The sequence below is a fragment of the Pelophylax lessonae genome (assembly GCF_965119305.1).
Source record: "Pelophylax lessonae genome assembly, contig: HAP1_SCAFFOLD_146, whole genome shotgun sequence".
Classification (NCBI taxonomy): Eukaryota; Metazoa; Chordata; class Amphibia; order Anura; family Ranidae; genus Pelophylax; species Pelophylax lessonae.
Genome location: NW_028120134.1, coordinates 87,788 through 114,140, shown reverse-complemented (window position 1 = coordinate 114,140; position 26,353 = coordinate 87,788). Strand labels below are relative to the sequence as shown.

The window sequence follows — 26,353 nt, the reverse complement described above, 5'->3', positions numbered from 1 at the left end:
CTTGCAGGAAATTCCACCTCCCCAGAAATTCCACCTCCCCAGAAATTCCACTTCCCCAGAAATTCCACCTTTCCAGAAATTCCACCTCCCCAGAAATTCCACCTTCCCAGAAATTCCACCTCCCCAGAAATTCCACCTCCCCAGAAATTCCACCTTTCCAGAAAATCCACCTTCCCAAAAATTCCACCTCCCCAGAAATTCCACCTCCCCAGAAATTCCACCTCCCCAGAAATTCCACTTCCCCAGAAATTCCACCTTCCCCGAAATTCCACCTCCCCAGAAATTCCACCTCCCCAGAAATTCCACCTCCCCAGAAATTCCACCTCCCCAGAAATTCCACCTTCCCAGAAATTCCACTTCCCCAGAAATTCCACCTCCCAGAAATTCCACCTCCCAGAAATTCCACCTTCCCAGGAATTCCACCTCCCCAGAAATTCCACCTCCCAGAAATTCCACCTTCCCAGAAATTCCACTTCCCCAGAAATTCCACCTCCCAGAAATTCCACCTTCCCAGAAATTCCACTTCCCCAGAAATTCCACCTCCCCAGAAATTCCACTTCCCCAGAAATTCCACCTTTCCAGAAATTCCACCTTCCCAGAAATTCCACCTTCCCAGAAATTCCACCTCCCCAGAAATTCCACCTTCCCAGAAATTCCACTTTTCCAGAATTCCACCTTCCCAGAAATTCCACCTCCCCAGAAATTCCACCTCCCCAGAAATTCCACCTTCCCCAGGAATTCCACCTCCCCAGAAATTCCACTTCCCCAGAAATTCCACCTCCCCAGAAATTCCACCTCCCCAGAAATTCCACCTCCCCAGAAATTCCACCTCCCCAGAAATTCTACCTTTCCAGAAAATCCACCTCCCCAGAAATTCCACCTCCCCAGAAATTCCACCTCCCCAGAAATTCCACCTTCCCAGAAATTCCACTTCCCCAGAAATTCCACTTCCCCAGAAATTCCACCTCCCCAGAAATTCCACCTTCCCAGAAATTCCACCTTTCCAGAAATTCCACCTCCCCAGAAATTCCACCTCCCCAGAAATTCCACCTCCCCAGAAATTCCACCTCCCCAGAAATTCCACTTCCCCAGAAATTCCACCTCCCCAGAAATTCCACCTCCCCAGAAATTTCACCTCCCCAGAAATTCTACCTTTCCAGAAAATCCACCTCCCCAGAAATTCCACCTCCCCAGAAATTCCACCTCCCCAGAAATCTTTCCACCTCCCCAGAAATTCCACCTTCCCCGAAATTCCACCTCCCCAGAAATTCCACCTCCCCAGAAATTCCACCTCCCCAAAAATTCCACCTTCCCAGAAATTCCACCTTCCCAGAAATTCTTCCAGCTTCCCAGAAATTCCACCTCCCCAGAAATTCCACCTTCCCAGAAATTCCACCTCCCCAGAAATTCCACCTCCCAGAAATTCCACCTTCCCAGAAATTCCACCTTCCCAGAAATTCCACTTCCCCAGAAATTCCACCTTCCCAGGAATTCCACCTCCCCAGAAATTCCACCTTCCCAGGAATTCCACCTCCCCAGGAATTCCACCTTCCCAGAAATTCCACCTTCCCAGAAATTCTTCCAGCTTCCCAGAAATTCCACCTCCCCAGAAATTCCACCTCCCCAGGAATTCCACCTCCCCAGGAATTCCACCTCCCAGAAATTCCACCTTCCCAGAAATTCCACTTCCCCAGAAATTCCACCTTCCCAGAAATTCCACTTCCCCAGAAATTCCACCTCCCCAGAAATTCCACCTTCCCAGAAATTCCACCTCCCCAGAAATTCCACCTTCCCAGAAATTCCACCTTCCCAGAAATTCCACCTCCCCAGAAATTCCACCTTCCCAGAAATTCCACCTCCCCAGAAATTCCACCTCCCCAGAAATTCTTCCACCTCCCCAGAAATTCCACCTCCCCAGAAATTCCACCTCCCCAGAAATTCCACCTTCCCAGAAATTCCACCTCCCCAGAAATTCCACCTCCCCAGAAATTCCACCTCCCCAAAAATTCCACCTTCCCAGAAATTCTTCCAGCTTCCCAGAAATTCCACCTCCCCAGAAATTCCACCTCCCCAGAAATTCCACCTCCCCAGAAATTCCACCTCCCCAGAAATTCCACTTCCCTAGAAATTCCACCTCCCCAGAAATTCCACCTCCCCAAAAATTCCACCTTCCCAGAAATTCTTCCACCTTCCCAGAAATTCTTCCAGCTTCCCAGAAATTCCACCTCCCCAGGAATTCCACCTTCCCAGAAATTCCACCTTCCCAGAAATTCCACCTCCCCAGAAATTCCACCTCCCCAGAAATTCCACTTCCCCAAAAATTCCACCTCCCCAGAAATTCCACCTCCCCAGAAATTCCACCTTCCCAGAAATTCCACCTTCCCAGAAATTCCACTTCCCCAGAAATTCCACCTTTCCAGAAATTCCACCTCCCCAGAAATTCCACCTTCCCAGAAATTCCACCTCCCCAGAAATTCCACCTCCCCAGAAATTCCACCTTCCCAGAAATTCCACCTCCCCAGAAATTCCACCTTCCCAGAAATTCCACTTCCCCAGAAATTCCACCTCCCCAGAAATTCCACCTTCCCAGAAATTCCACCTTCCCAGAAATTCCACCTCCCCAGAAATTCCACCTTCCCAGGAATTCCACCTCCCCAGAAATTCCACCTCCCAGAAATTCCACCTTCCCAGAAATTCCACCTCCCCAGAAATTCCACCTCCCCAGAAATTCCACCTCCCCAGAAATTCTTCCACCTTCCCAGAAATTCTTCCAGCTTCCCAGAAATTCCACCTTCCCAGAAATTCCACCTTCCCCAGAAATTCCACCTTCCCCAGAAATTCCACCTCCCCAGAAATTCCACCTTCCCAGAAATTCTTCCAGCTTCCCAGAAATTCCACCTCCCCAGAAATTCCACCTCCCCAGAAATTCCACCTTCCCAGAAATTCCACCTCCCCAGAAATTCCACCTCCCCAAAAATTCCACCTTCCCAGAAATTCCACCTCCCCAGAAATTCTACCTTTCCAGAAAATCCACCTCCCCAGAAATTCCACCTCCCCAGAAATTCCACCTCCCCAGAAATTCTTCCACCTCCCCAGAAATTCCACCTTCCCCGAAATTCCACCTCCCCAGAAATTCCACCTCCCCAGAAATTCCACCTCCCCAAAAATTCCACCTTCCCAGAAATTCCACCTTCCCAGAAATTCTTCCAGCTTCCCAGAAATTCCACCTCCCCAGAAATTCCACCTTCCCAGAAATTCCACCTCCCCAGAAATTCCACCTTCCCAGAAATTCCACCTTCCCAGAAATTCCACTTCCCCAGAAATTCCACCTTCCCAGGAATTCCACCTCCCCAGAAATTCCACCTCCCCAGGAATTCCACCTTCCCAGAAATTCCACCTTCCCAGAAATTCTTCCAGCTTCCCAGAAATTCCACCTCCCCAGAAATTCCACCTCCCCAGAAATTCCACCTCCCCAGAAATTCCACCTCCCCAGGAATTCCACCTCCCCAGGAATTCCACCTCCCCAGGAATTCCACCTCCCAGAAATTCCACCTTCCCAGAAATTCCACTTCCCCAGAAATTCCACCTCCCAGAAATTCCACCTTCCCAGAAATTCCACTTCCCCAGAAATTCCACCTCCCCAGAAATTCCACCTTCCCAGAAATTCCACCTCCCCAGAAATTCCACCTCCCCAGAAATTCCACCTCCCCAGAAATTCTTCCACCTCCCCAGAAATTCCACCTCCCCAGAAATTCCACCTCCCCAGAAATTCCACCTCCCCAGAAATTCCACCTTCCCAGAAATTCCACCTCCCCAGAAATTCCACCTCCCCAGAAATTCCACCTCCCCAAAAATTCCACCTTCCCAGAAATTCTTCCAGCTTCCCAGAAATTCCACCTCCCCAGAAATTCCACCTTCCCAGAAATTCCACCTCCCCAGAAATTCCACCTCCCCAGAAATTCCACCTCCCCAGAAATTCCACTTCCCTAGAAATTCCACCTCCCCAGAAATTCCACCTCCCCAAAAATTCCACCTTCCCAGAAATTCTTCCACCTTCCCAGAAATTCTTCCAGCTTCCCAGAAATTCCACCTCCCCAGGAATTCCAGCTTCCCAGAAATTCCACCTCCCCAGAAATTCCACCTCCCCAGAAATTCCACTTCCCCAAAAATTCCACCTCCCCAGAAATTCCACCTCCCCAGAAATTCCACTTCCCCAGAAATTCCACCTTCCCAGAAATTCCACCTTCCCAGAAATTCCACCTTCCCAGAAATTCCACTTCCCCAGAAATTCCACCTTTCCAGAAATTCCACCTTCCCAGAAATTCCACCTCCCCAGAAATTCCACCTTCCCAGAAATTCCACCTCCCCAGAAATTCCACCTTCCCAGAAATTCCACTTCCCCAGAAATTCCACCTCCCCAGAAATTCCACCTCCCCAGAAATTCCACCTCCCCAAAAATTCCACCTTCCCAGAAATTCCACCTTCCCAGAAATTCCACCTCCCCAGAAATTCCACCTTCCCAGGAATTCCACCTCCCCAGAAATTCCACCTTCCCAGAAATTCCACCTTCCCAGAAATTCCACTTCCCCAGAAATTCCACCTCCCCAGAAATTCCACCTCCCCAGAAATTCTTCCACCTTCCCAGAAATTCTTCCACCTTCCCAGAAATTCTTCCAGCTTCCCAGAAATTCCACCTTCCCAGAAATTCCACCTCCCCAGAAATTCCACCTTCCCCAGAAATTCCACCTTCCTCAGAAATTCCACCTTCCCAGAAATTCTTCCAGCTTCCCAGAAATTCCACCTCCCCAGAAATTCCACCTCCCCAGAAATTCCACCTTCCCAGAAATTCCACCTTCCCCAGAAATTCCACCTCCCCAGAAATTCCACCTTCCCAGAAATTCTTCCAGCTTCCCAGAAATTCCACCTCCCCAGAAATTCCACCTCCCCAGAAATTCCACCTCCCCAGAAATTCCACCTCCCCAGAAATTCCACCTCCCCAAAAATTCCACCTTCCCAGAAATTCTTCCAGCTTCCCAGAAATTCCACCTCCCCAGAAATTCCACCTCCCCAGAAATTCCACTTCCCCAGAAATTCCACCTTCCCAGAAATTCCACCTCCCCAGAAATTCCACTTCCCCAGAAATTCCACCTCCCCAGAAATTCCACCTCCCCAGAATTTCCACTTCCCCAGAAATTCCACCTTCCCAGAAATTCCACCTCCCCAGAAATTCCACCTTCCCAGAAATTCCACTTTCCCAGAAATTCCACTTCCCCAGAAATTCCACCTTTCCAGAAATTCCACCTCCCCAGAAATTCCACCTTCCCAGAAATTCCACCTCCCCAGAAATTCCACCTTCCCAGAAATCCCACCTCCCCAGAAATTCCACTTCCCCAGAAATTCCACCTTCCCAGAAATCCCACCTCCCCAGAAATTCCACTTCCCCAGAAATTCCACCTTCCCAGAAATTCCACTTCCCCAGAAATTCCACCTCCCCAGAAATTCCACCTTCCCCGAAATTGAAATTCCACCTCCCCAGAAATTCCACCTCCCCAGAAATTCCACCTCCCTAGAAATTCTTCCACCTCCCCAGAAATTCCACCTCCCCAGAAATTCCACCTCCCCAAAAATTCCACCTTCCCAGAAATTCTTCCACCTCCCCAGAAATTCCACCTCCCCAGAAATTCCACTTCCCTAGAAATTCCACTTCCCTAGAAATTCCACCTCCCCAGAAATTCCACCTCCCCAAAAATTCCACCTTCCCAGAAATTCTTCCACCTTCCCAGAAATTCTTCCAGCTTCCCAGAAATTCCACCTCCCCAGGAATTCCACCTTCCCAGAAATTCCACCTCCCCAGAAATTCCACCTCCCCAGAAATTCCACTTCCCCAAAAATTCCACCTCCCCAGAAATTCCACTTCCCCAGAAATTCCACCTTCCCAGAAATTCCACTTTCCCAGAAATTCCACCTTCCCAGAAATTCCACTTCCCCAGAAATTCCACCTTTCCAGAAATTCCACCTCCCCAGAAATTCCACCTTCCCAGAAATTCCACCTCCCCAGAAATTCCACCTCCCCAGAAATTCCACTTCCCCAGAAATTCCACCTCCCCAGAAATTCCACCTTCCCAGAAATTCCACTTCCCCAGAAATTCCACCTCCCCAGAAATTCCACCTCCCCAAAAATTCCACCTCCCCAAAAATTCCACCTCCCCAGAAATTCCACCTTCCCAGGAATTCCACCTCCCCAGAAATTCCACCTTCCCAGAAATTCCACTTCCCCAGAAATTCCACCTCCCCAGAAATTCCACCTCCCCAGAAATTCCACCTCCCCAGAAATTCCACCTCCCCAAAAATTCCACCTCCCCAGAAATTCTTCCACCTTCCCAGAAATTCTTCCAGCTTCCCAGAAATTCCACCTTCCCAGAAATTCCACCTCCCCAGAAATTCCACCTTCCCCAGAAATTCCACCTTCCCAGAAATTCCACCTCCCCAGAAATTCCACTTTCCCAGAAATTCCACTTCCCCAGAAATTCCACCTTTCCAGAAATTCCACCTCCCCAGAAATTCCACCTCCCCAGAAATTCCACCTCCCCAGAAATTCTTCCAGCTTCCCAGAAATTCCACCTCCCCAGAAATTCCACCTCCCCAGAAATTCCACCTTCCCCGAAATTCCACCTCCCCAGAAAATCCACCTCCCCAGAAATTCCACCTCCCCAAAAATTCCACCTTCCCAGAAATTCTTCCACCTTCCCAGAAATTCTTCCAGCTTCCCAGAAATTCCACCTCCCCAGAAATTCCACCTTCCCCAGAAATTCCACCTTCCCAGGAATTCCACCTCCCCAGAAATTCCACCTCCCAGAAATTCCACCTTCCCAGAAATTCCACTTTCCCAGAAATTCCACCTCCCCAGAAATTCCACCTTCCCAGAAATTCCACCTCCCCAGAAATTCCACCTTCCCAGGAATTCCACCTCCCCAGAAATTCCACCTCCCCAGAAATTCCACCTCCCCAGAATTTCCACCTCCCCAGAATTTCCACTTCCCCAAAAATTCCACCTCCCCAGAAATTCCACTTCCCCAGAAATTCCACCTTTCCAGAAATTCCACTTCCCTAGAAATTCCACCTCCCCAGAAATTCCACCTCCCCAAAAATTCCACCTTCCCAGAAATTCTTCCACCTTCCCAGAAATTCTTCCAGCTTCCCAGAAATTCCACCTCCCCAGGAATTCCACCTTCCCAGAAATTCCACCTCCCCAGAAATTCCACCTCCCCAGAAATTCCACCTCCCCAAAAATTCCACCTCCCCAGAAATTCCACCTCCCCAGAAATTCCACTTCCCCAGAAATTCCACCTTCCCAGAAATTCCACCTTCCCAGAAATTCCACTTCCCCAGAAATTCCACCTTTCCAGAAATTCCACCTCCCCAGAAATTCCACCTCCCCAGAAATTCCACCTTCCCAGAAATTCCACCTCCCCAGAAATTCCACCTCCCCAAAAATTCCACCTTCCCAGAAATTCCACCTTCCCAGAAATTCCACCTCCCCAGAAATTCCACCTTCCCAGGAATTCCACCTCCCAAGAAATTCCACCTCCCAGAAATTCCACCTCCCCAGAAATTCCACCTCCCCAGAAATTCCACCTCCCCAGAAATTCTTCCAGCTTCCCAGAAATTCCACCTTCCCCAGAAATTCCACCTCCCCAGAAATTCCACCTCCCCAGAAATTCCACCTCCCCAGAAATTCCACCTTCCCAGAAATTCCACCTCCCCAGAAATTCCACCTCCCCAAAAATTCCACCTTCCCAGAAATTCTTCCAGCTTCCCAGAAATTCCACCTCCCCAGAAATTCCACCTCCCCAGAAATTCCACTTCCCCAGAAATTCCACCTCCCCAGAAATTCCACCTCCCCAGAAATTCCACTTCCCCAGAAATTCCACCTCCCCAGAAATTCCACCTCCCCAGAATTTCCACTTCCCCAGAAATTCCACCTTCCCAGAAATTCCACCTCCCCAGAAATTCCACTTTCCCAGAAATTCCACTTCCCCAGAAATTCCACCTTTCCAGAAATTCCACCTCCCCAAAAATTCCACCTTCCCAGAAATTCTTCCACCTTCCCAGAAATTCTTCCAGCTTCCCAGAAATTCCACCTCCCCAGGAATTCCACCTTCCCAGAAATTCCACCTCCCCAGGAATTCCACCTCCCCAGAAATTCCACTTCCCCAAAAATTCCACCTCCCCAGAAATTCCACTTCCCCAGAAATTCCACCTTCCCAGAAATTCCACTTTCCCAGAAATTCCACCTTCCCAGAAATTCCACTTCCCCAGAAATTCCACCTTTCCAGAAATTCCACCTCCCCAGAAATTCCACCTTCCCAGAAATTCCACCTCCCCAGAAATTCCACCTCCCCAGAAATTCCACTTCCCCAGAAATTCCACCTCCCCAGAAATTCCACCTTCCCAGAAATTCCACTTCCCCAGAAATTCCACCTCCCCAGAAATTCCACCTCCCCAGAAATTCCACCTCCCCAGAAATTCCACCTTCCCAGGAATTCCACCTCCCCAGAAATTCCACCTCCCCAGAAATTCTTCCACCTTCCCAGAAATTCTTCCAGCTTCCCAGAAATTCCACCTTCCCAGAAATTCCACCTCCCCAGAAATTCCACCTTCCCCAGAAATTCCACCTTCCCAGAAATTCCACCTCCCCAGAAATTCCACTTTCCCAGAAATTCCACTTCCCCAGAAATTCCACCTTTCCAGAAATTCCACCTCCCCAGAAATTCCACCTCCCCAGAAATTCCACCTTCCCAGGAATTCCACCTCCCCAGAAATTCCACCTCCCCAGAAATTCTTCCACCTTCCCAGAAATTCTTCCAGCTTCCCAGAAATTCCACCTTCCCAGAAATTCCACCTCCCCAGAAATTCCACCTTCCCCAGAAATTCCACCTTCCCAGAAATTCCACCTCCCCAGAAATTCCACTTTCCCAGAAATTCCACTTCCCCAGAAATTCCACCTTTCCAGAAATTCCACCTCCCCAGAAATTCCACCTCCCCAGAAATTCCACCTCCCCAGAAATTCTTCCAGCTTCCCAGAAATTCCACCTCCCCAGAAATTCCACCTCCCCAGAAATTCCACCTTCCCCGAAATTCCACCTCCCCAGAAAATCCACCTCCCCAGAAATTCCACCTCCCCAAAAATTCCACCTTCCCAGAAATTCTTCCACCTTCCCAGAAATTCTTCCAGCTTCCCAGAAATTCCACCTCCCCAGAAATTCCACCTTCCCCAGAAATTCCACCTTCCCAGGAATTCCACCTCCCCAGAAATTCCACCTCCCAGAAATTCCACCTTCCCAGAAATTCCACTTTCCCAGAAATTCCACCTCCCCAGAAATTCCACCTTCCCAGAAATTCCACCTTCCCAGAAATTCCACCTCCCCAGAAATTCCACCTTCCCAGGAATTCCACCTCGCCAGAAATTCCACCTCCCCAGAAATTCCACCTCCCCAGAATTTCCACCTCCCCAGAATTTCCACTTCCCCAAAAATTCCACCTCCCCAGAAATTCCACTTCCCCAGAAATTCCACCTTTCCAGAAATTCCACTTCCCTAGAAATTCCACCTCCCCAGAAATTCCACCTCCCCAAAAATTCCACCTTCCCAGAAATTCTTCCACCTTCCCAGAAATTCTTCCAGCTTCCCAGAAATTCCACCTCCCCAGGAATTCCACCTTCCCAGAAATTCCACCTCCCCAGAAATTCCACCTCCCCAGAAATTCCACTTCCCCAAAAATTCCACCTCCCCAGAAATTCCACCTCCCCAGAAATTCCACTTCCCCAGAAATTCCACCTTCCCAGAAATTCCACCTCCCCAGAAATTCCACCTTCCCAGAAATTCCACTTCCCCAGAAATTCCACCTTCCCAGAAATTCCACCTTCCCAGAAATTCCACTTCCCCAGAAATTCCACCTTTCCAGAAATTCCACCTCCCCAGAAATTCCACCTCCCCAGAAATTCCACCTCCCCAGAAATTCCACCTCCCCAAAAATTCCACCTTCCCAGAAATTCCACCTCCCCAGAAATTCCACCTTCCCAGGAATTCCACCTCCCCAGAAATTCCACCTCCCAGAAATTCCACCTTCCCAGAAATTCCACTTCCCCAGAAATTCCACCTCCCCAGAATTTCCACCTCCCCAGAAATTCTTCCACCTTCCCAGAAATTCTTCCAGCTTCCCAGAAATTCCACCTTCCCAGAAATTCCACCTTCCCCAGAAATTCCACCTCCCCAGAAATTCCACCTCCCCAGAAATTCCACCTCCCCAGAAATTCCACCTTCCCAGAAATTCCACCTCCCCAGAAATTCCACCTCCCCAAAAATTCCACCTTCCCAGAAATTCTTCCAGCTTCCCAGAAATTCCACCTCCCCAGAAATTCCACCTTCCCAGGAATTCCACCTCCCCAGAAATTCCACCTCCCAGAAATTCCACCTTCCCAGAAATTCCACTTCCCCAGAAATTCCACCTCCCCAGAAATTCCACCTCCCCAGAAATTCTTCCACCTTCCCAGAAATTCTTCCAGCTTCCCAGAAATTCCACCTTCCCAGAAATTCCACCTTCCCCAGAAATTCCACCTTCCCCAGAAATTCCACCTCCCCAGAAATTCCACCTCCCCAGAAATTCCACCTTCCCAGAAATTCTTCCAGCTTCCCAGAAATTCCACCTCCCCAGAAATTCCACCTTCCCAGAAATTCCACCTCCCCAGAAATTCCACCTCCCCAAAAATTCCACCTTCCCAGAAATTCTTCCAGCTTCCCAGAAATTCCACCTCCCCAGAAATTCCACCTCCCCAGAAATTCCACTTCCCCAGAAATTCCACCTCCCCAGAAATTCCACCTCCCCAGAAATTCCACTTCCCCAGAAATTCCACCTCCCCAGAAATTCCACCTCCCCAGAATTTCCACTTCCCCAGAAATTCCACCTTCCCAGAAATTCCACCTCCCCAGAAATTCCACTTTCCCAGAAATTCCACTTCCCCAGAAATTCCACCTTTCCAGAAATTCCACCTCCCCAGAAATTCCACCTTCCCAGAAATTCCACCTCCCCAGAAATTCCACCTCCCCAGAAATTCCACTTCCCCAGAAATTCCACCTTCCCAGAAATTCCACCTTCCCAGAAATTCCACTTCCCCAGAAATTCCACCTCCCCAGAAATTCCACCTTCCCAGAAATTCCACCTCCCCAGAAATTCCACCTCCCCAGAAATTCCACCTCCCCAGAAATTCCACTTCCCCAGAAATTCCACCTCCCCAGAAATTCCACCTTCCCAGAAATTCCACTTCCCCAGAAATTCCACCTCCCCAGAAATTCCACCTCCCCAAAAATTCCACCTTCCCAGAAATTCCACCTCCCCAGAAATTCCACCTCCCCAGAAATTCCACCTTCCCAGGAATTCCACCTCCCCAGAAATTCCACCTCCCAGAAATTCCACCTTCCCAGAAATTCCACTTCCCCAGAAATTCCACCTCCCCAGAAATTCCACCTCCCCAAAAATTCCACCTCCCCAGAAATTCTTCCACCTTCCCAGAAATTCTTCCAGCTTCCCAGAAATTCCACCTTCCCAGAAATTCCACCTCCCCAGAAATTCCACCTTCCCCAGAAATTCCAGAAATTCCACTTTCCCAGAAATTCCACTTCCCCAGAAATTCCACCTTTCCAGAAATTCCACCTCCCCAGAAATTCCACCTCCCCAGAAATTCCACCTTCCCAGAAATTCCACCTCCCCAGAAATTCCACCTCCCCAGAAATTCCACTTCCCCAGAAATTCCACCTTCCCAGAAATTCCACCTCCCCAGAAATTCCACCTTCCCAGAAATTCCACCTCCCCAGAAATTCCACCTTCCCAGAAATTCCACTTCCCCAGAAATTCCACCTCCCCAGAAATTCCACCTTCCCCGAAATTGAAATTCCACCTCCCCAGAAATTCCACCTCCCCAGAAATTCTTCCACCTCCCCAGAAATTCCACCTCCCCAGAAATTCCACCTCCCCAAAAATTCCACCTTCCCAGAAATTCTTCCAGCTTCCCAGAAATTCCACCTCCCCAGAAATTCCACCTTCCCCGAAATTCCACCTCCCCAGAAAATCCACCTCCCCAGAAATTCCACCTCCCCAAAAATTCCACCTTCCCAGAAATTCTTCCACCTCCCCAAAAATTCCACCTTCCCAGAAATTCTTCCACCTTCCCAGAAATTCCACCTTCCCAGAAATTCCACCTCCCCAGAAATTCCACCTTCCCAGGAATTCCACCTCCCCAGAAATTCCACCTCCCAGAAATTCCACCTTCCCAGAAATTCCACTTCCCCAGAAATTCCACCTCCCCAGAAATTCCACCTCCCCAGAAATTCCACCTCCCCAGAAATTCCACCTCCCCAAAAATTCCACCTCCCCAGAAATTCTTCCACCTTCCCAGAAATTCTTCCAGCTTCCCAGAAATTCCACCTTCCCAGAAATTCCACCTCCCCAGAAATTCCACCTTCCCAGAAATTCCACCTCCCCAGAAATTCCACTTTCCCAGAAATTCCACTTCCCCAGAAATTCCACCTTTCCAGAAATTCCACCTCCCCAGAAATTCCACCTCCCCAGAAATTCCACCTTCCCAGAAATTCCACCTCCCCAGAAATTCCACCTCCCCAGAAATTCCACTTCCCCAGAAATTCCACCTTCCCAGAAATTCCACCTCCCCAGAAATTCCACCTTCCCAGAAATTCCACCTCCCCAGAAATTCCACCTTCCCAGAAATTCCACTTCCCCAGAAATTCCACCTCCCCAGAAATTCCACCTTCCCCGAAATTGAAATTCCACCTCCCCAGAAATTCCACCTCCCCAGAAATTCCACCTCCCCAGAAATTCTTCCACCTCCCCAGAAATTCCACCTCCCCAGAAATTCCACCTCCCCAAAAATTCCACCTTCCCAGAAATTCTTCCAGCTTCCCAGAAATTCCACCTCCCCAGAAATTCCACCTCCCCAGAAATTCCACCTTCCCCGAAATTCCACCTCCCCAGAAATTCCACCTCCCCAGAAATTCCACCTCCCCAAAAATTCCACCTTCCCAGAAATTCTTCCACCTTCCCAGAAATTCTTCCAGCTTCCCAGAAATTCCACCTCCCCAGAAATTCCACCTTCCCCAGAAATTCCACCTTCCCAGGAATTCCACCTCCCCAGAAATTCCACCTCCCAGAAATTCCACCTTCCCAGAAATTCCACCTCCCCAGAAATTCCACCTCCCCAGAAATTCCACCTCCCCAAAAATTCCACCTTCCCAGAAATTCCACCTCCCCAAAAATTCCACCTTCCCAGAAATTCCACCTCCCCAGAAATTCCACCTCCCCAGGAATTCCACCTCCCCAGGAATTCCACCTCCCCAGAAATTCCACCTCCCCAGAAATTCCACCTCCCCATAATTTCCACTTCCCCAAAAATTCCACCTTCCCAGAAATTCCACCTCCCCAGAAATTCCACTTTCCCAGAAATTCCACTTCCCCAGAAATTCCACCTTTCCAGAAATTCCACCTCCCCAGAAATTCCACCTTCCCCGAAATTGAAATTCCACCTCCCCAGAAATTCCACCTCCCCAGAAATTCCACCTCCCCAGAAATTCTTCCACCTCCCCAGAAATTCCACCTCCCCAGAAATTCCACCTCCCCAAAAATTCCACCTTCCCAGAAATTCTTCCAGCTTCCCAGAAATTCCACCTCCCCAGAAATTCCACCTCCCCAGAAATTCCACCTTCCCCGAAATTCCACCTCCCCAGAAATTCCACCTCCCCAGAAATTCCACCTCCCCAAAAATTCCACCTTCCCAGAAATTCTTCCACCTTCCCAGAAATTCTTCCAGCTTCCCAGAAATTCCACCTCCCCAGAAATTCCACCTTCCCCAGAAATTCCACCTTCCCAGGAATTCCACCTCCCCAGAAATTCCACCTCCCAGAAATTCCACCTTCCCAGAAATTCCACCTCCCCAGAAATTCCACCTCCCCAGAAATTCCACCTCCCCAAAAATTCCACCTTCCCAGAAATTCCACCGCCCCAAAAATTCCACCTTCCCAGAAATTCCACCTCCCCAGAAATTCCACCTCCCCAGGAATTCCACCTCCCCAGGAATTCCACCTCCCCAGAAATTCCACCTCCCCAGAAATTCCACCTCCCCATAATTTCCACTTCCCCAAAAATTCCACCTTCCCAGAAATTCCACCTCCCCAGAAATTCCACTTTCCCAGAAATTCCACTTCCCCAGAAATTCCACCTTTCCAGAAATTCCACTTCCCTAGAAATTCCACCTCCCCAGAAATTCCACCTCCCCAAAAATTCCACCTTCCCAGAAATTCTTCCACCTTCCCAGAAATTCTTCCAGCTTCCCAGAAATTCCACCTCCCCAGAAATTCCACCTCCCCAGAAATTCCACCTCCCCAGAAATTCCACTTCCCCAAAAATTCCACCTCCCCAGAAATTCCACCTCCCCAGAAATTCCACTTCCCCAGAAATTCCACCTTCCCAGAAATTCCACCTTCCCAGAAATTCCACTTTCCCAGAAATTCCACTTCCCCAGAAATTCCACCTCTCCAGAAATTCCACCTCCCCAGAAATTCCACCTCCCCAGAAATTCCACCTCCCCAGAAATTCCACCTTCCCAGAAATTCCACTTCCCCAGAAATTCCACCTTTCCAGAAATTCCACCTCCCCAGAAATTCCACCTCCCCAGAAATTCCACCTTCCCAGAAATTCCACCTCCCCAGAAATTCCACCTTCCCAGAAATTCCACTTCCCCAGAAATTCCACCTCCCCAGAAATTCCACCTCCCCAAAAATTCCACCTTCCCAGAAATTCCACCTTCCCAGAAATTCCACCTCCCCAGAAATTCCACCTTCCCAGGAATTCCACCTCCCCAGAAATTCCACCTCCCAGAAATTCCACCTTCCCAGAAATTCCACTTCCCCAGAAATTCCACCTCCCCAGAAATTCCACCTCCCCAGAAATTCCACCTCCCCAAAAATTCCACCTCCCCAGAAATTCTTCCACCTTCCCAGAAATTCTTCCAGCTTCCCAGAAATTCCACCTTCCCAGAAATTCCACCTTCCCCAGAAATTCCACCTCCCCAGAAATTCCACCTCCCCAGAAATTCCACCTTCCCAGAAATTCTTCCAGCTTCCCAGAAATTCCACCTCCCCAGAAATTCCACCTCCCCAGAAATTCCACCTCCCCAGAAATTCCACCTTCCCAGAAATTCCACCTCCCCAGAAATTCCACCTCCCCAAAAATTCCACCTTCCCAGAAATTCTTCCAGCTTCCCAGAAATTCCACCTCCCCAGAAATTCCACCTCCCCAGAAATTCCACTTCCCCAGAAATTCCACCTTCCCAGAAATTCCACCTCCCCAGAAATTCCACCTCCCCAGAAATTCCACCTCCCCAGAAATTCCACTTCCCCAGAAATTCCACCTCCCCAGAATTTCCACTTCCCCAGAAATTCCACCTTCCCAGAAATTCCACCTCCCCAGAAATTCCACTTTCCCAGAATTTCCACTTCCCCAAAAATTCCACCTCCCCAGACATTCCACCTCCCCAGAAATTCCACCTTCCCAGAAATTCCACCTTCCCAGAAATTCCACCTCCCCAGAAATTCCACCTCCCCAGAAATTCCACCTTCCCAGAAATTCCACCTCCCCAGAAATTCCACTTCCCCAGAAATTCCACCTCCCCAGAAATTCCACCTCCCCAGAAATTCCACCTTCCCAGAAATTCCACCTCCCCAGAAATTCCACCTCCCCAAAAATTCCACCTTCCCAGAAATTCCACCTCCCCAGAAATTCCACCTCCCCAAAAATTCCACCTTCCCAGAAATTCTTCCAGCTTCCCAGAAATTCCACCTCCCCAGAAATTCCACCTCCCCAGAAATTCCACTTCCCCAGAAATTCCACCTTCCCAGAAATTCCACCTCCCCAGAAATTCCACCTCCCCAGAAATTCCACTTCCCCAGAAATTCCACCTCCCCAGAATTTCCACTTCCCCAGAAATTCCACCTTCCCAGAAATTCCACCTCCCCAGAAATTCCACTTTCCCAGAAATTCCACTTCCCCAGAAATTCCACCTTTCCAGAAATTCCACCTCCCCAGAAATTCCACCTCCCCAGAAATTCCACCTTCCCAGAAATTCCACCTCCCCAGAAATTCCACTTCCCCAGAAATTCCACCTTCCCAGAAATTCCACCTCCCCAGAAATTCCACCTTCCCAGAAATTCCACTTCCCCAGAAATTCCACCTCCCCAGAAATTCCACCTTCCCCGAAATTGAAATTCCACCTCCCCAGAAATTCCACCTCCCCAGAAATTCCACCTCCCCAGAAATTCTTCCACCTCCCCAGAAATTCCACCTCCCCAGAAATTCCACCTCCCCAAAAATTCCACCTTCCCAGAAATTCTTCCACCTCCCCAGAAATTCCACCTCCCCAGAAATTCCACTTCCCTAGAAATTCCACCTCCCCAGAAATTCCACCTCCCCAAAAATTCCACCTTCCCAGAAATTCTTCCACCTTCCCAGAAATTCTTCCAGCTTCCCAGAAATTCCACCTCCCCAGGAATTCCACCTTCCCAGAAATTCCACCTCCCCAGAAATTCCACCTCCCCAGAAATTCCACTTCCCCAAAAATTCCACCTCCCCAGAAATTCCACCTCCCCAGAAATTCCACTTCCCCAGAAATTCCACCTTCCCAGAAATTCCACCTCCCCAGAAATTCCACCTCCCCAGAAATTCCACCTCCCCAGAAATTCCACTTCCCCAGAAATTCCACCTCCCCAGAAATTCCACCTTCCCAGAAATTCCACTTCCCCAGAAATTCCACCTCCCCAGAAATTCCACCTCCCCAAAAATTCCACCTTCCCAGAAATTCCACCTTCCCAGAAATTCCACCTTCCCAGGAATTCCACCTCCCCAGAAATTCCACCTCCCAGAAATTCCACCTTCCCAGAAATTCCACTTCCCCAGAAATTCCACCTCCCCAGAAATTCCACCTCCCCAGAAATTCTTCCACCTCCCCAGAAATTCCACCTCCCCAGAAATTCCACCTCCCCAAAAATTCCACCTTCCCCGAAATTGAAATTCCACCTCCCCAGAAATTCCACCTCCCCAGAAATTCTTCCACCTCCCCAGAAATTCCACCTCCCCAGAAATTCCACCTCCCCAAAAATTCCACCTTCCCAGAAATTCTTCCAGCTTCCCAGAAATTCCACCTCCCCAGAAATTCCACCTCCCCAGAAAATCCACCTCCCCAGAAATTCCACCTCCCCAAAAATTCCACCTTCCCAGAAATTCTTCCAGCTTCCCAGAAATTCCACCTCCCCAGAAATTCCACCTTCCCCAGAAATTCCACCTTCCCAGGAATTCCACCTCCCCAGAAATTCCACCTCCCAGAAATTCCACCTTCCCAGAAATTCCACTTTCCCAGAAATTCCACCTCCCCAGAAATTCCACCTCCCCAGAAATTCCACCTCCCCAAAAATTCCACCTTCCCAGAAATTCCACCTCCCCAAAAATTCCACCTTCCCAGAAATTCCACCTCCCCAGAAATTCCACCTTCCCAGGAATTCCACCTCCCCAGAAATTCCACCTCCCCAGAAATTCCACCTCCCCAGAATTTCCACTTCCCCAAAAATTCCACCTTCTCAGAAATTCCACCTCCCCAGAAATTCCACTTTCCCAGAAATTCCACTTCCCCAGAAATTCCACCTTTCCAGAAATTCCACCTCCCCAGAAATTCCACCTTCCCAGAAATTCCACCTTTCCAGAAATTCCACCTCCCCAGAAATTCCACCTTCCCAGAAATTCCACCTCCCCAGAAATTCCACCTCCCAGAAATTCCATCCTCCCAGAAATTCCACCTTCCCCAGAAATTCCACCTTCCCCAGAAATTCCACCTCCCCAGAAATTCCACTTCCCCAGAAATTCCACCTTCCCAGAAATTCCACCTCCCCAGAAATTCCACCTCCCCAGAAATTCCACCTTCCCAGAAATTCCACCTCCCCAGAAATTCCACCTCCCCAGAAATTCCACTTCCCCAGAAACTCCACCTTCCCAGAAATTCCACCTTCCCAGAAATTCCACCTCCCCAGAAATTCCACCTTCCCAGAAATTCCACTTCCCCAGAAATTCCACCTTCCCAGAAATTCCACCTTCCCAGAAATTCCACCTTCCCAGAAATTCCACCTTTCCAGAAAATCCACCTCCCCAGAAATTCCACCTCCCCAGAAATTCCACCTTCCCCGAAATTGAAATTCCACCTCCCCAGAAATTCCACCTCCCCAGAAATTCCACCTCCCCAGAAATTCCACCTCCCCAGAAATTCTTCCACCTCCCCAGAAATTCCACCTCCCCAAAAATTCCACCTTCCCAGAAATTCCAGCTTCCCAGAAATTCCACCTCCCCAGAAATTCCACCTCCCCAGAAATTCCACCTTCCCAGAAATTCCACCTCCCCAAAAATTCCACCTTCCCAGAAATTCCACCTTCCCAGAAATTCCACCTTTCCAGAAAATCCACTTTCCCAGAAAATCCACCTCCCCAGAAATTCCACCTCCCCAGAAATTCCACCTTCCCCGAAATTGAAATTCCACCTCCCCAGAAATTCCACCTCCCCAGAAATTCCACCTCCCCAGAAATTCTTCCACCTCCCCAGAAATTCCACTTCCCCAAAAATTCCACCTTCCCAGAAATTCTTCCAGCTTCCCAGAAATTCCACCTCCCCAGAAATTCCACCTCCCCAGAAATTCCACCTTCCCCGAAATTCCACCTCCCCAGAAAATCCACCTCCCCAGAAATTCCACCTCCCCAAAAATTCCACCTTCCCAGAAATTCTTCCACCTTCCCAGAAATTCTTCCAGCTTCCCAGAAATTCCACCTCCCCAGAAATTCCACCTTCCCCAGAAATTCCACCTTCCCCAGAAATTCCACCTTCCCAGAAATTCCACCTTTCCAGAAATTCCACCTCCCCAGAAATTCCACCTCCCCAGAAATTCCACCTTCCCAGAAATTCCACCTCCCCAGAAATTCCACCTCCCCAGAAATTCCACCTCCCAGAAATTCCACTTTCCCAGAAATTCCACCTCCCCAGAAATTCCACCTCCCCAAAAATTCCACCTTCCCAGAAATTCCACCTCCCCAAAAATTCCACCTTCCCAGAAATTCCACCTCCCCAGAAATTCCACCTTCCCAGGAATTCCACCTCCCAGAAATTCCACCTTCCCAGAAATTCCGACTCCCCAGAAATTCCACCTCCCCAGAATTTCCACTTCCCCAAAAATTCCACCTTCCCAGAAATTCCACCTCCCCAGAAATTCCACTTTCCCAGAAATTCCACCTTTCCAGAAATTCCACCTCCCCAGAAATTCCACCTCCCCAGAAATTCCACCTCCCCAGAAATTCCACTTCCCCAGAAATTCCACCTTTCCAGAAATTCCACCTCCCCAGAAATTCCACCTTCCCAGAAATTCCACCTTTCCAGAAATTCCACCTCCCCAGAAATTCCACCTCCCCAGAAATTCCACCTCCCAGAAATTCCACCTTCCCAGAAATTCCACCTTCCCCAGAAATTCCACCTCCCCAGAAATTCCACTTCCCCAGAAATTCCACCTTCCCAGAAATTCCACCTTCCCAGAAATTCCACTTCCCCAGAAATTCCACCTTTCCAGAAATTCCACCTCCCCAGAAATTCCACCTTTCCAGAAAATCCACCTCCCCAGAAATTCCACCTCCCCAGAAATTCCACCTTCCCAGAAATTCCACCTTCCCCGAAATTCCACCTCCCCAGAAATTCTTCCACCTCCCCAGAAATTCTTCCACCTCCCCAGAAATTCTTCCACCTCCCCAGAAATTCCACCTCCCCAAAAATTCCACCTTCCCAGAAATTCTTCCAGCTTCCCAGAAATTCCACCTCCCCAGAAATTCCACCTTCCCCGAAATTCCACCTCTCCAGAAATTCCACCTCCCCAAAAATTCCACCTTCCCAGAAATTCCACCTCCCCAGAAATTCCACCTTCCCAGAAATTCCACCTCCCCAGAAATTCCACCTTCCCCAGAAATTCCACCTCCCCAGAAATTCCACCTTCCCAGAAATTCCACCTTCCCAGAAATTCCACCTTCCCAGAAATTCCACCTCTCCAGAGGTTATTAGAAACAAAATATCAGCAACAAAACCTTTAGCCTTCTGGCTCCCGGCATCCACGTTCCTAACAGGCTGATTGTAAGAAACCTAACCGATTCCTCCATCCAAACAGACAAGGTGGGTGGAGGAATGGGGCATTGCTGGGACATTGTCTTCTGACAATAGGACCAACTGTTGTCAGAATACATCGATAAACCGCTGCAGCTGCTGATCAACAAAAATTTCCAGCATATCACTTAGACAGAATTTGATCTAATGATGTCGAGCAGGGACAGCCAATCACTGACTAGAAATTGGCCGGTCCCTGCTCTATGGCCAGCTTATCTTCCCCAGCTACTCATTACTCCAATTTATTGATCAGCTTTACCAGTGTGCATCAAATTATCATAATTCCCATGTCTACTGCTCCACAGCCTGACTATAGGTAGCAAACTCATCTACCTGACTAATTGTATGATTCTGGGGGCACACATTCCATCCGGGACCATGTCCTTAACATACACCCCATCCTGGACCATGTCCTTAACATACACCCCATCCTGGACCATGGCCTTGACATACACCCCATCCTGGACCATGTCCTTAGCATACAGCCCATCCTGGACCGTGTCCTTGACATAAACTCCATCCTGAACCATGTCCTTAACATACACACCATCCTGGACCATAACCTTGACATACACTCCATCCTGGACCATGGCCTTGACATACACCCCATCCTGGATCATGTCCTTGACATACACTCTATCCTGGACCATGTCCTTGACATACACTCCATCCTGGACCGTGTCCTTGATATAATTTCCATCCTGGACCATGTCCTTGACATACACTCCATCCTGGACCATATCCTTGACATACACTCCATCCTGGACCATATCCTTGACATACACTCCATCCTGGACCATATCCTTGACATACACTCCATCCTGGACCATGGCCTTGACATACACTCCATCCTGGACCATGTCCTTGACATACACTCCATCCTGGGCCATGTCCTTGACATACACTCTATCCTGGATTTTGTGTCCTTGACACTCACTCCATCCTGGACCATTCCTTTGGCATACATCCTGTGACGGAACTATCCAGCACCCAGCTTGGGTGCTTCCATCAAGATATAGCTTCCTCCAGTCTGAACCCAGGAACCGGGTATGATTGCTGAGCATCCAAGACTAGCCTACAATACCTTAGATGCAAACTGGAACTCACTTCATTGTAAAATCACACAGAGTATATAGCACACCAGACTAGGTAACCAATCACATCATCGTATGCAAAGGAAACTGTATACAAAAATATTTAACATAACTAAGGAACAGCCAACACAAACATAATGTAAATCCACATCTAGCAACTAATAGCTGACAATGATCTAATTACATGAACTAATAATTAACAACTAATCACTTAAACCAGCCTAGGTGACCAAACCGTCCAGCACCCAGCCCACAACCCTGGATACAAAATACGATACACATTATAATAGCTATAAACACATAACATCCCACAATTGTTCCATAACCAGGTAAAGTGGTCACAATATTAATCACCTCTCCAAGAGATGAGCAGACAGACAGAAACAATAGGTGAATCATGCAGCACACCCCACATAGGAGCTGCAGATGAAAAAGATCCCCCACTCCGGCACAGCCAGGCACATTGAATCTTCACAGGCACTCAGAGTCAGAGAACGGTCCAGAGCTTTGTTTTTATTATTTATTAGGGAGCTAATAACTTGGATAGGGATGGGAGATTATGGGGTGCCTACTTGACTGGAACAAAATCTTCAGTGACAACTTCCTATATACAGCTTCTTATATACAGCTTCCTATATACATCTTCCTATATACAGTCTCCTATATACGGCTTCCTATTTACAGTATCTTATATACAGCTTCCTATATACAGCTCCAACTTCTTTAGCTTTCCACCAGCCCACACTTTGTTCCTTTCTTCCTCTGTACAGCTCCTGCTGGTTCACACCTGGTGGAACTGACCGGCCCCTTGTCAGCCCATTACAGGCAGGAACTCAAAGTCTCTGGAAAGTAGCAAAATTGAAGCAAAAGCAGCTTCCCTTGTGGCCATTGATCCTACCGTAGCACCACTTCTTCAGGCTTGCCAGCCCACCTGGCTGCATCTGCCCCTATAGCAGCCGTCCTGGCTGCCCCTCTACACCAGTCCACTCGACTGTCTCTTCCTCTGCCCACCCAGCTGACTCTCAGGTAATCTCCCAGGGAAAGGATAGAAGACTTAAGACCACCGCTGTCTTTAAGGGAGTTTGGCTACATGTGGCAGTCTTCCTCCTTTGTAAGTCCCCACAGTGTTGCACTACTCCCTTTGTCCTTTCTTGCTTCCGTGCCTCCAGGAATCCCCCTCAGTTTGTATTTCTAGCAGGATCCTTCCAGCACCCGATCCCAGGCCCAAGGCAGGTCACCCCCCTCCAGGCCACGACAGCCTCCTTAACACTGAATCTCCATCTTTAATCTGACTGCCCCTGCCGACATGACTCATTAATATTTAAAGGATCCCAGGCCCCCTGCCAGGCCCACTCCCAGAAAATTGCCAGAGGCCTCCAAATATGCTGGGCAGCCCTTCCTAGTCTCCAGCCACTATCTTCCAGAACGTTCTCCAACACTCTAGAAACAGAGAGGCCTCAGAGAGCTGCTGTGACGAGTCCTGACCTCTAATAGACCCTGACCCAATTAAGACTCGCCAGCCTAAATGTGAGTCAGAGTATGGTTTGCCTACACTCACTTCTAGCACACACTAGAGGGTGCTACACTCAATTAACAATGGGAATGCACACCTAAGAGGCACACATTTGGACACACAAAACAAACAGTGATCCCAACCCAACTTAGACTGTCTGGCACCAGTCTACAACAGTCTATGAGACAAACTTATACAATGTTCCAGCAGTCTGAAAAGGTGGAAATCATTTATCTTCATAGATTTTCTGAGGGAAATTGTTGATAAATATTTCTGTCCCAAGTGAAGGAGCCTCTCCAACCCAGTCTGAAGGAGGGCCACCATATTCCCTCTCCAACCCAGTCTGTAGGAGGGCCACCATATTCCCTCTCCAACCCAGTCTGCAGCAGGGTCACCATATTCCCTCTCCAACCCAGTCTGCAGGAGGACCAACATACAGTGCCTTGCGAAAGTATTCGGCCCCCTTGAACTTTGCGACCTTTTGCCACATTTCAGGCTTCAAACATAAAGATATAAAACTGTAATTTTTTGTGAAGAATCAACAAGTGGGAGACAATCATGAAGTGGAACGAAATTTATTGGATATTTCAAACTTTTTTAACAAATAAAAAACTGAAAAATTGGGCGTGCAAAATTATTCAGCCTCCTTAAGTTAATACTTTGTAGCGCCACCTTTTGCTGCGATTACAGCTGTAAGTCGCTTGGGGTATGTCTCTATCAGTTTTGCACATCGAGAGACTGACATTTTTGCCCATTCCTCCTTGCAAAACAGCTCGAGCTCAGTGAGGTTGGATGGAGGGTGTTTGTGAACAGCAGTTTTCAGTTCTTTCCACAGATTCTCGATTGGATTCAGGTCTGGACTTTGACTTGGCCATTCTAACACCTGGATATGTTTATTTGTGAACCATTCCATTGTAGATTTTGCTTTATGTTTTGGATCATTGTCTTGTTGGAAGACAAATCTCCGTCCCAGTCTCAGGTCTTTTGCAGACTCCATCAGGTTTTCTTCCAGAATGGTCCTGTATTTGGCTCCATCCATCTTCCCATCAATTTTAACCATCTTCCCTGTCCCTGCTGAAAAAAAGCAGGCCCAAACCATGATGCTGCCACCACCATGTTTCACAGTGGGGATGGTGTGTTCAGGGTGATGAGCTGTGTTGCTTTTACGCCAAACATAACGTTTTGCATTGTTGCCAAAAAGTTTGATTTTGGTTTCATCTGAGCAGAGCCCCTTCTTCCACATGTTTGGTGTCTCCCAGGTGGCTTGTGGCAAACTTTAAACAACACTTTTTATGGATATCTTTAAGAAATGGCTTTCTTCTTGCCACTCTTCCATAAAGGGCAGATTTGTGCAGTATACGACTGATTGTTGTCCTATGGACAGAGTCTCCCACCTCAGCTGTAGATCTCTGCAGTTCATCCAGAGTGATCATGGGCCTCTTGGCTGCATCTCTGATCAGTCTTCTCCTTGTATGAGCTGAAAGTTTAGAGGGACGGCCAGGTCTTCGTAGATTTGCAGTGGTCTGATACTCCCATTTCAATATTATCGCTTGCACATTGCTCCTTGGGATGTTTAAAGCTTGGGAAATATTTTTGTATCCAAATCCGGCTTTAAACTTCTCCACAACAGTATCTCGGACCTGCCTGGTGTGTTCCTTGTTCTTCATGATGCTCTCTGCTCTTTAAACGGACCTCTGAGACTATCACAGTGCAGGTGCATTTATACGGAGACTTGATTACACACAGGTGGATTCTGTTTATCATCATTAGTCATTTAGGTCAACATTGGATCATTCAGAGATCCTCACTGAACTTCTGGAGAGAGTTTGCTGCACTGAAAGTAAAGGGGCTGAATAATTTTGCACGCCCAATTTTTCCGTTTTTTATTTAACAAAGTTTGAAATATCCAATAAATTTCGTTCCACTTCATAATTGTGTCCCACTTGTTGTTGATTCTTCATAAAAAAATTACAGTTTTATATCTTTATGTTTGAAGCCTGAAATGTGGTAAAAGTTTGCAAAGTTCAAGGGGGCCGAATACTTTCGCAAGGCACTGTATACCCTCTCCAACCCAGTCTGCAGGAGGGCCACCATATTCCATGACCATTACCTTGTACAAGATTAATATTACACCTTTCCATGAACTCTGGTTTCTGATCTGTGAACTATTTGAGTTGTCAGGGTGACGTATCCGGCATTCTGGGTATTCGGTTGGTGGAGGCCGGACCTCAGGGAAAGAAGAGAACAAAAATAAAACATTTATGATGTACATTGTTTAAAGGCCGACCAGCTCCAAAGCCATTATCTGACACTTATCTGTTCTCCGATTCCCCAGAATCTGACCGTGTTTTACATTTATCATTACAGAGAGACCGCCCACATTATCCGACATTGTTGTCCATCCAACGAGAGTGACAGCCAATCAGGAGGCCTCATTCCAAGTAACAATATCCGGATATTCCCCCCGAGACCTACAAATAAAATGGTATAAGGAGTTCAGCACCTTCCCCCAATCTGAGGTGACAATATCGGATCTAGTGATCGGATCGGACAAGCTATATGAATCTTCCAGCACAGTGACCTTCACCCCGAAGATGAGCGATAATAATGCGTCCCTCCGGTGTGAGGTGACACACAGTCAGTCCAAGACCGTCCGAGAGAAGCGATATACTCTGCACCTGACAGGTGAGATCCCCGGGTATTCTTCATATGTATGATGTGTTCATATGTCATTCATTAGATGAGTCCAGAGGGGGCGCTCCATGTACATCCCATCACCCTCAGCCAATAGGATTAGGTGGAAGATTCATGAACACAAATATCTGGCTGAACCAGAAGTTCCTATTGAAGTGAATGCAGACAGGAGGAGGAGGGGTGCAGTGCTGGCCGTGCCGCTTATCACAGGAGGGAATATTAGTAATTGGGAAAGGTGACCTGTACTGTGGAAGCCGAGGACAATGGAAAGGTCATCAGTATTGTCTGTCAGCTGCCTGCAGATGATCTTTTCTCCATTAGAGACTTACAATGCCTTGTTCTGCACTGTATCCGTTTGTGGGGGAAGGGCTATCTTGCTATAGGCAGGGGTTTCTTTCTTCTTGTCCAACCTCTCCCCCCCCCTTCCTGATAACTAGTTGTAACGGAACCGCGACCCACACTGTGCTTGTGGCCTTCCGTCAGTATACGGCTTCCTTCAGTCTTGAATATAGATATCAGATATTCCAGCCGCCCCCATACAAAGCTAGTCGACAACTTAGCTTGTATGGGTTAAAGTGGAGTTCCACCCTCAGAATAATTTTTTTAACAAAAATAGCCCATTAATATTAATACATCACGCTTAACAAAACCGCTATTTGCATATTTATGAGTTGAACAGTGTATTTGTTTAGTGAAAATCTTACTTTTAAAATTGCTGCCTGTGCGTTGTCATCTTACTAAGGGCATCTGAAGCAGC

The 26,353-nt window shown here is 48.3% G+C and overlaps 1 protein-coding gene across 1 annotated transcript in view; it reads left to right on the top strand.

Annotated features, from left to right (window-relative positions):
• Positions 1-25,634, top strand: part of LOC309543506 (uncharacterized protein) — a 194,277-nt gene extending 168,643 nt beyond the window's left edge. Inside the window, exon 10 of the mRNA XM_082275981.1 lies at positions 25,270-25,634. Within this exon, the coding sequence (XP_082132107.1) occupies positions 25,270-25,619 (350 nt within the window). The 3' untranslated portion in view covers positions 25,620-25,634. The remainder of the gene's footprint in view (positions 1-25,269) is intronic.
• Positions 25,635-26,353: the final 719 nt, after the last annotated feature.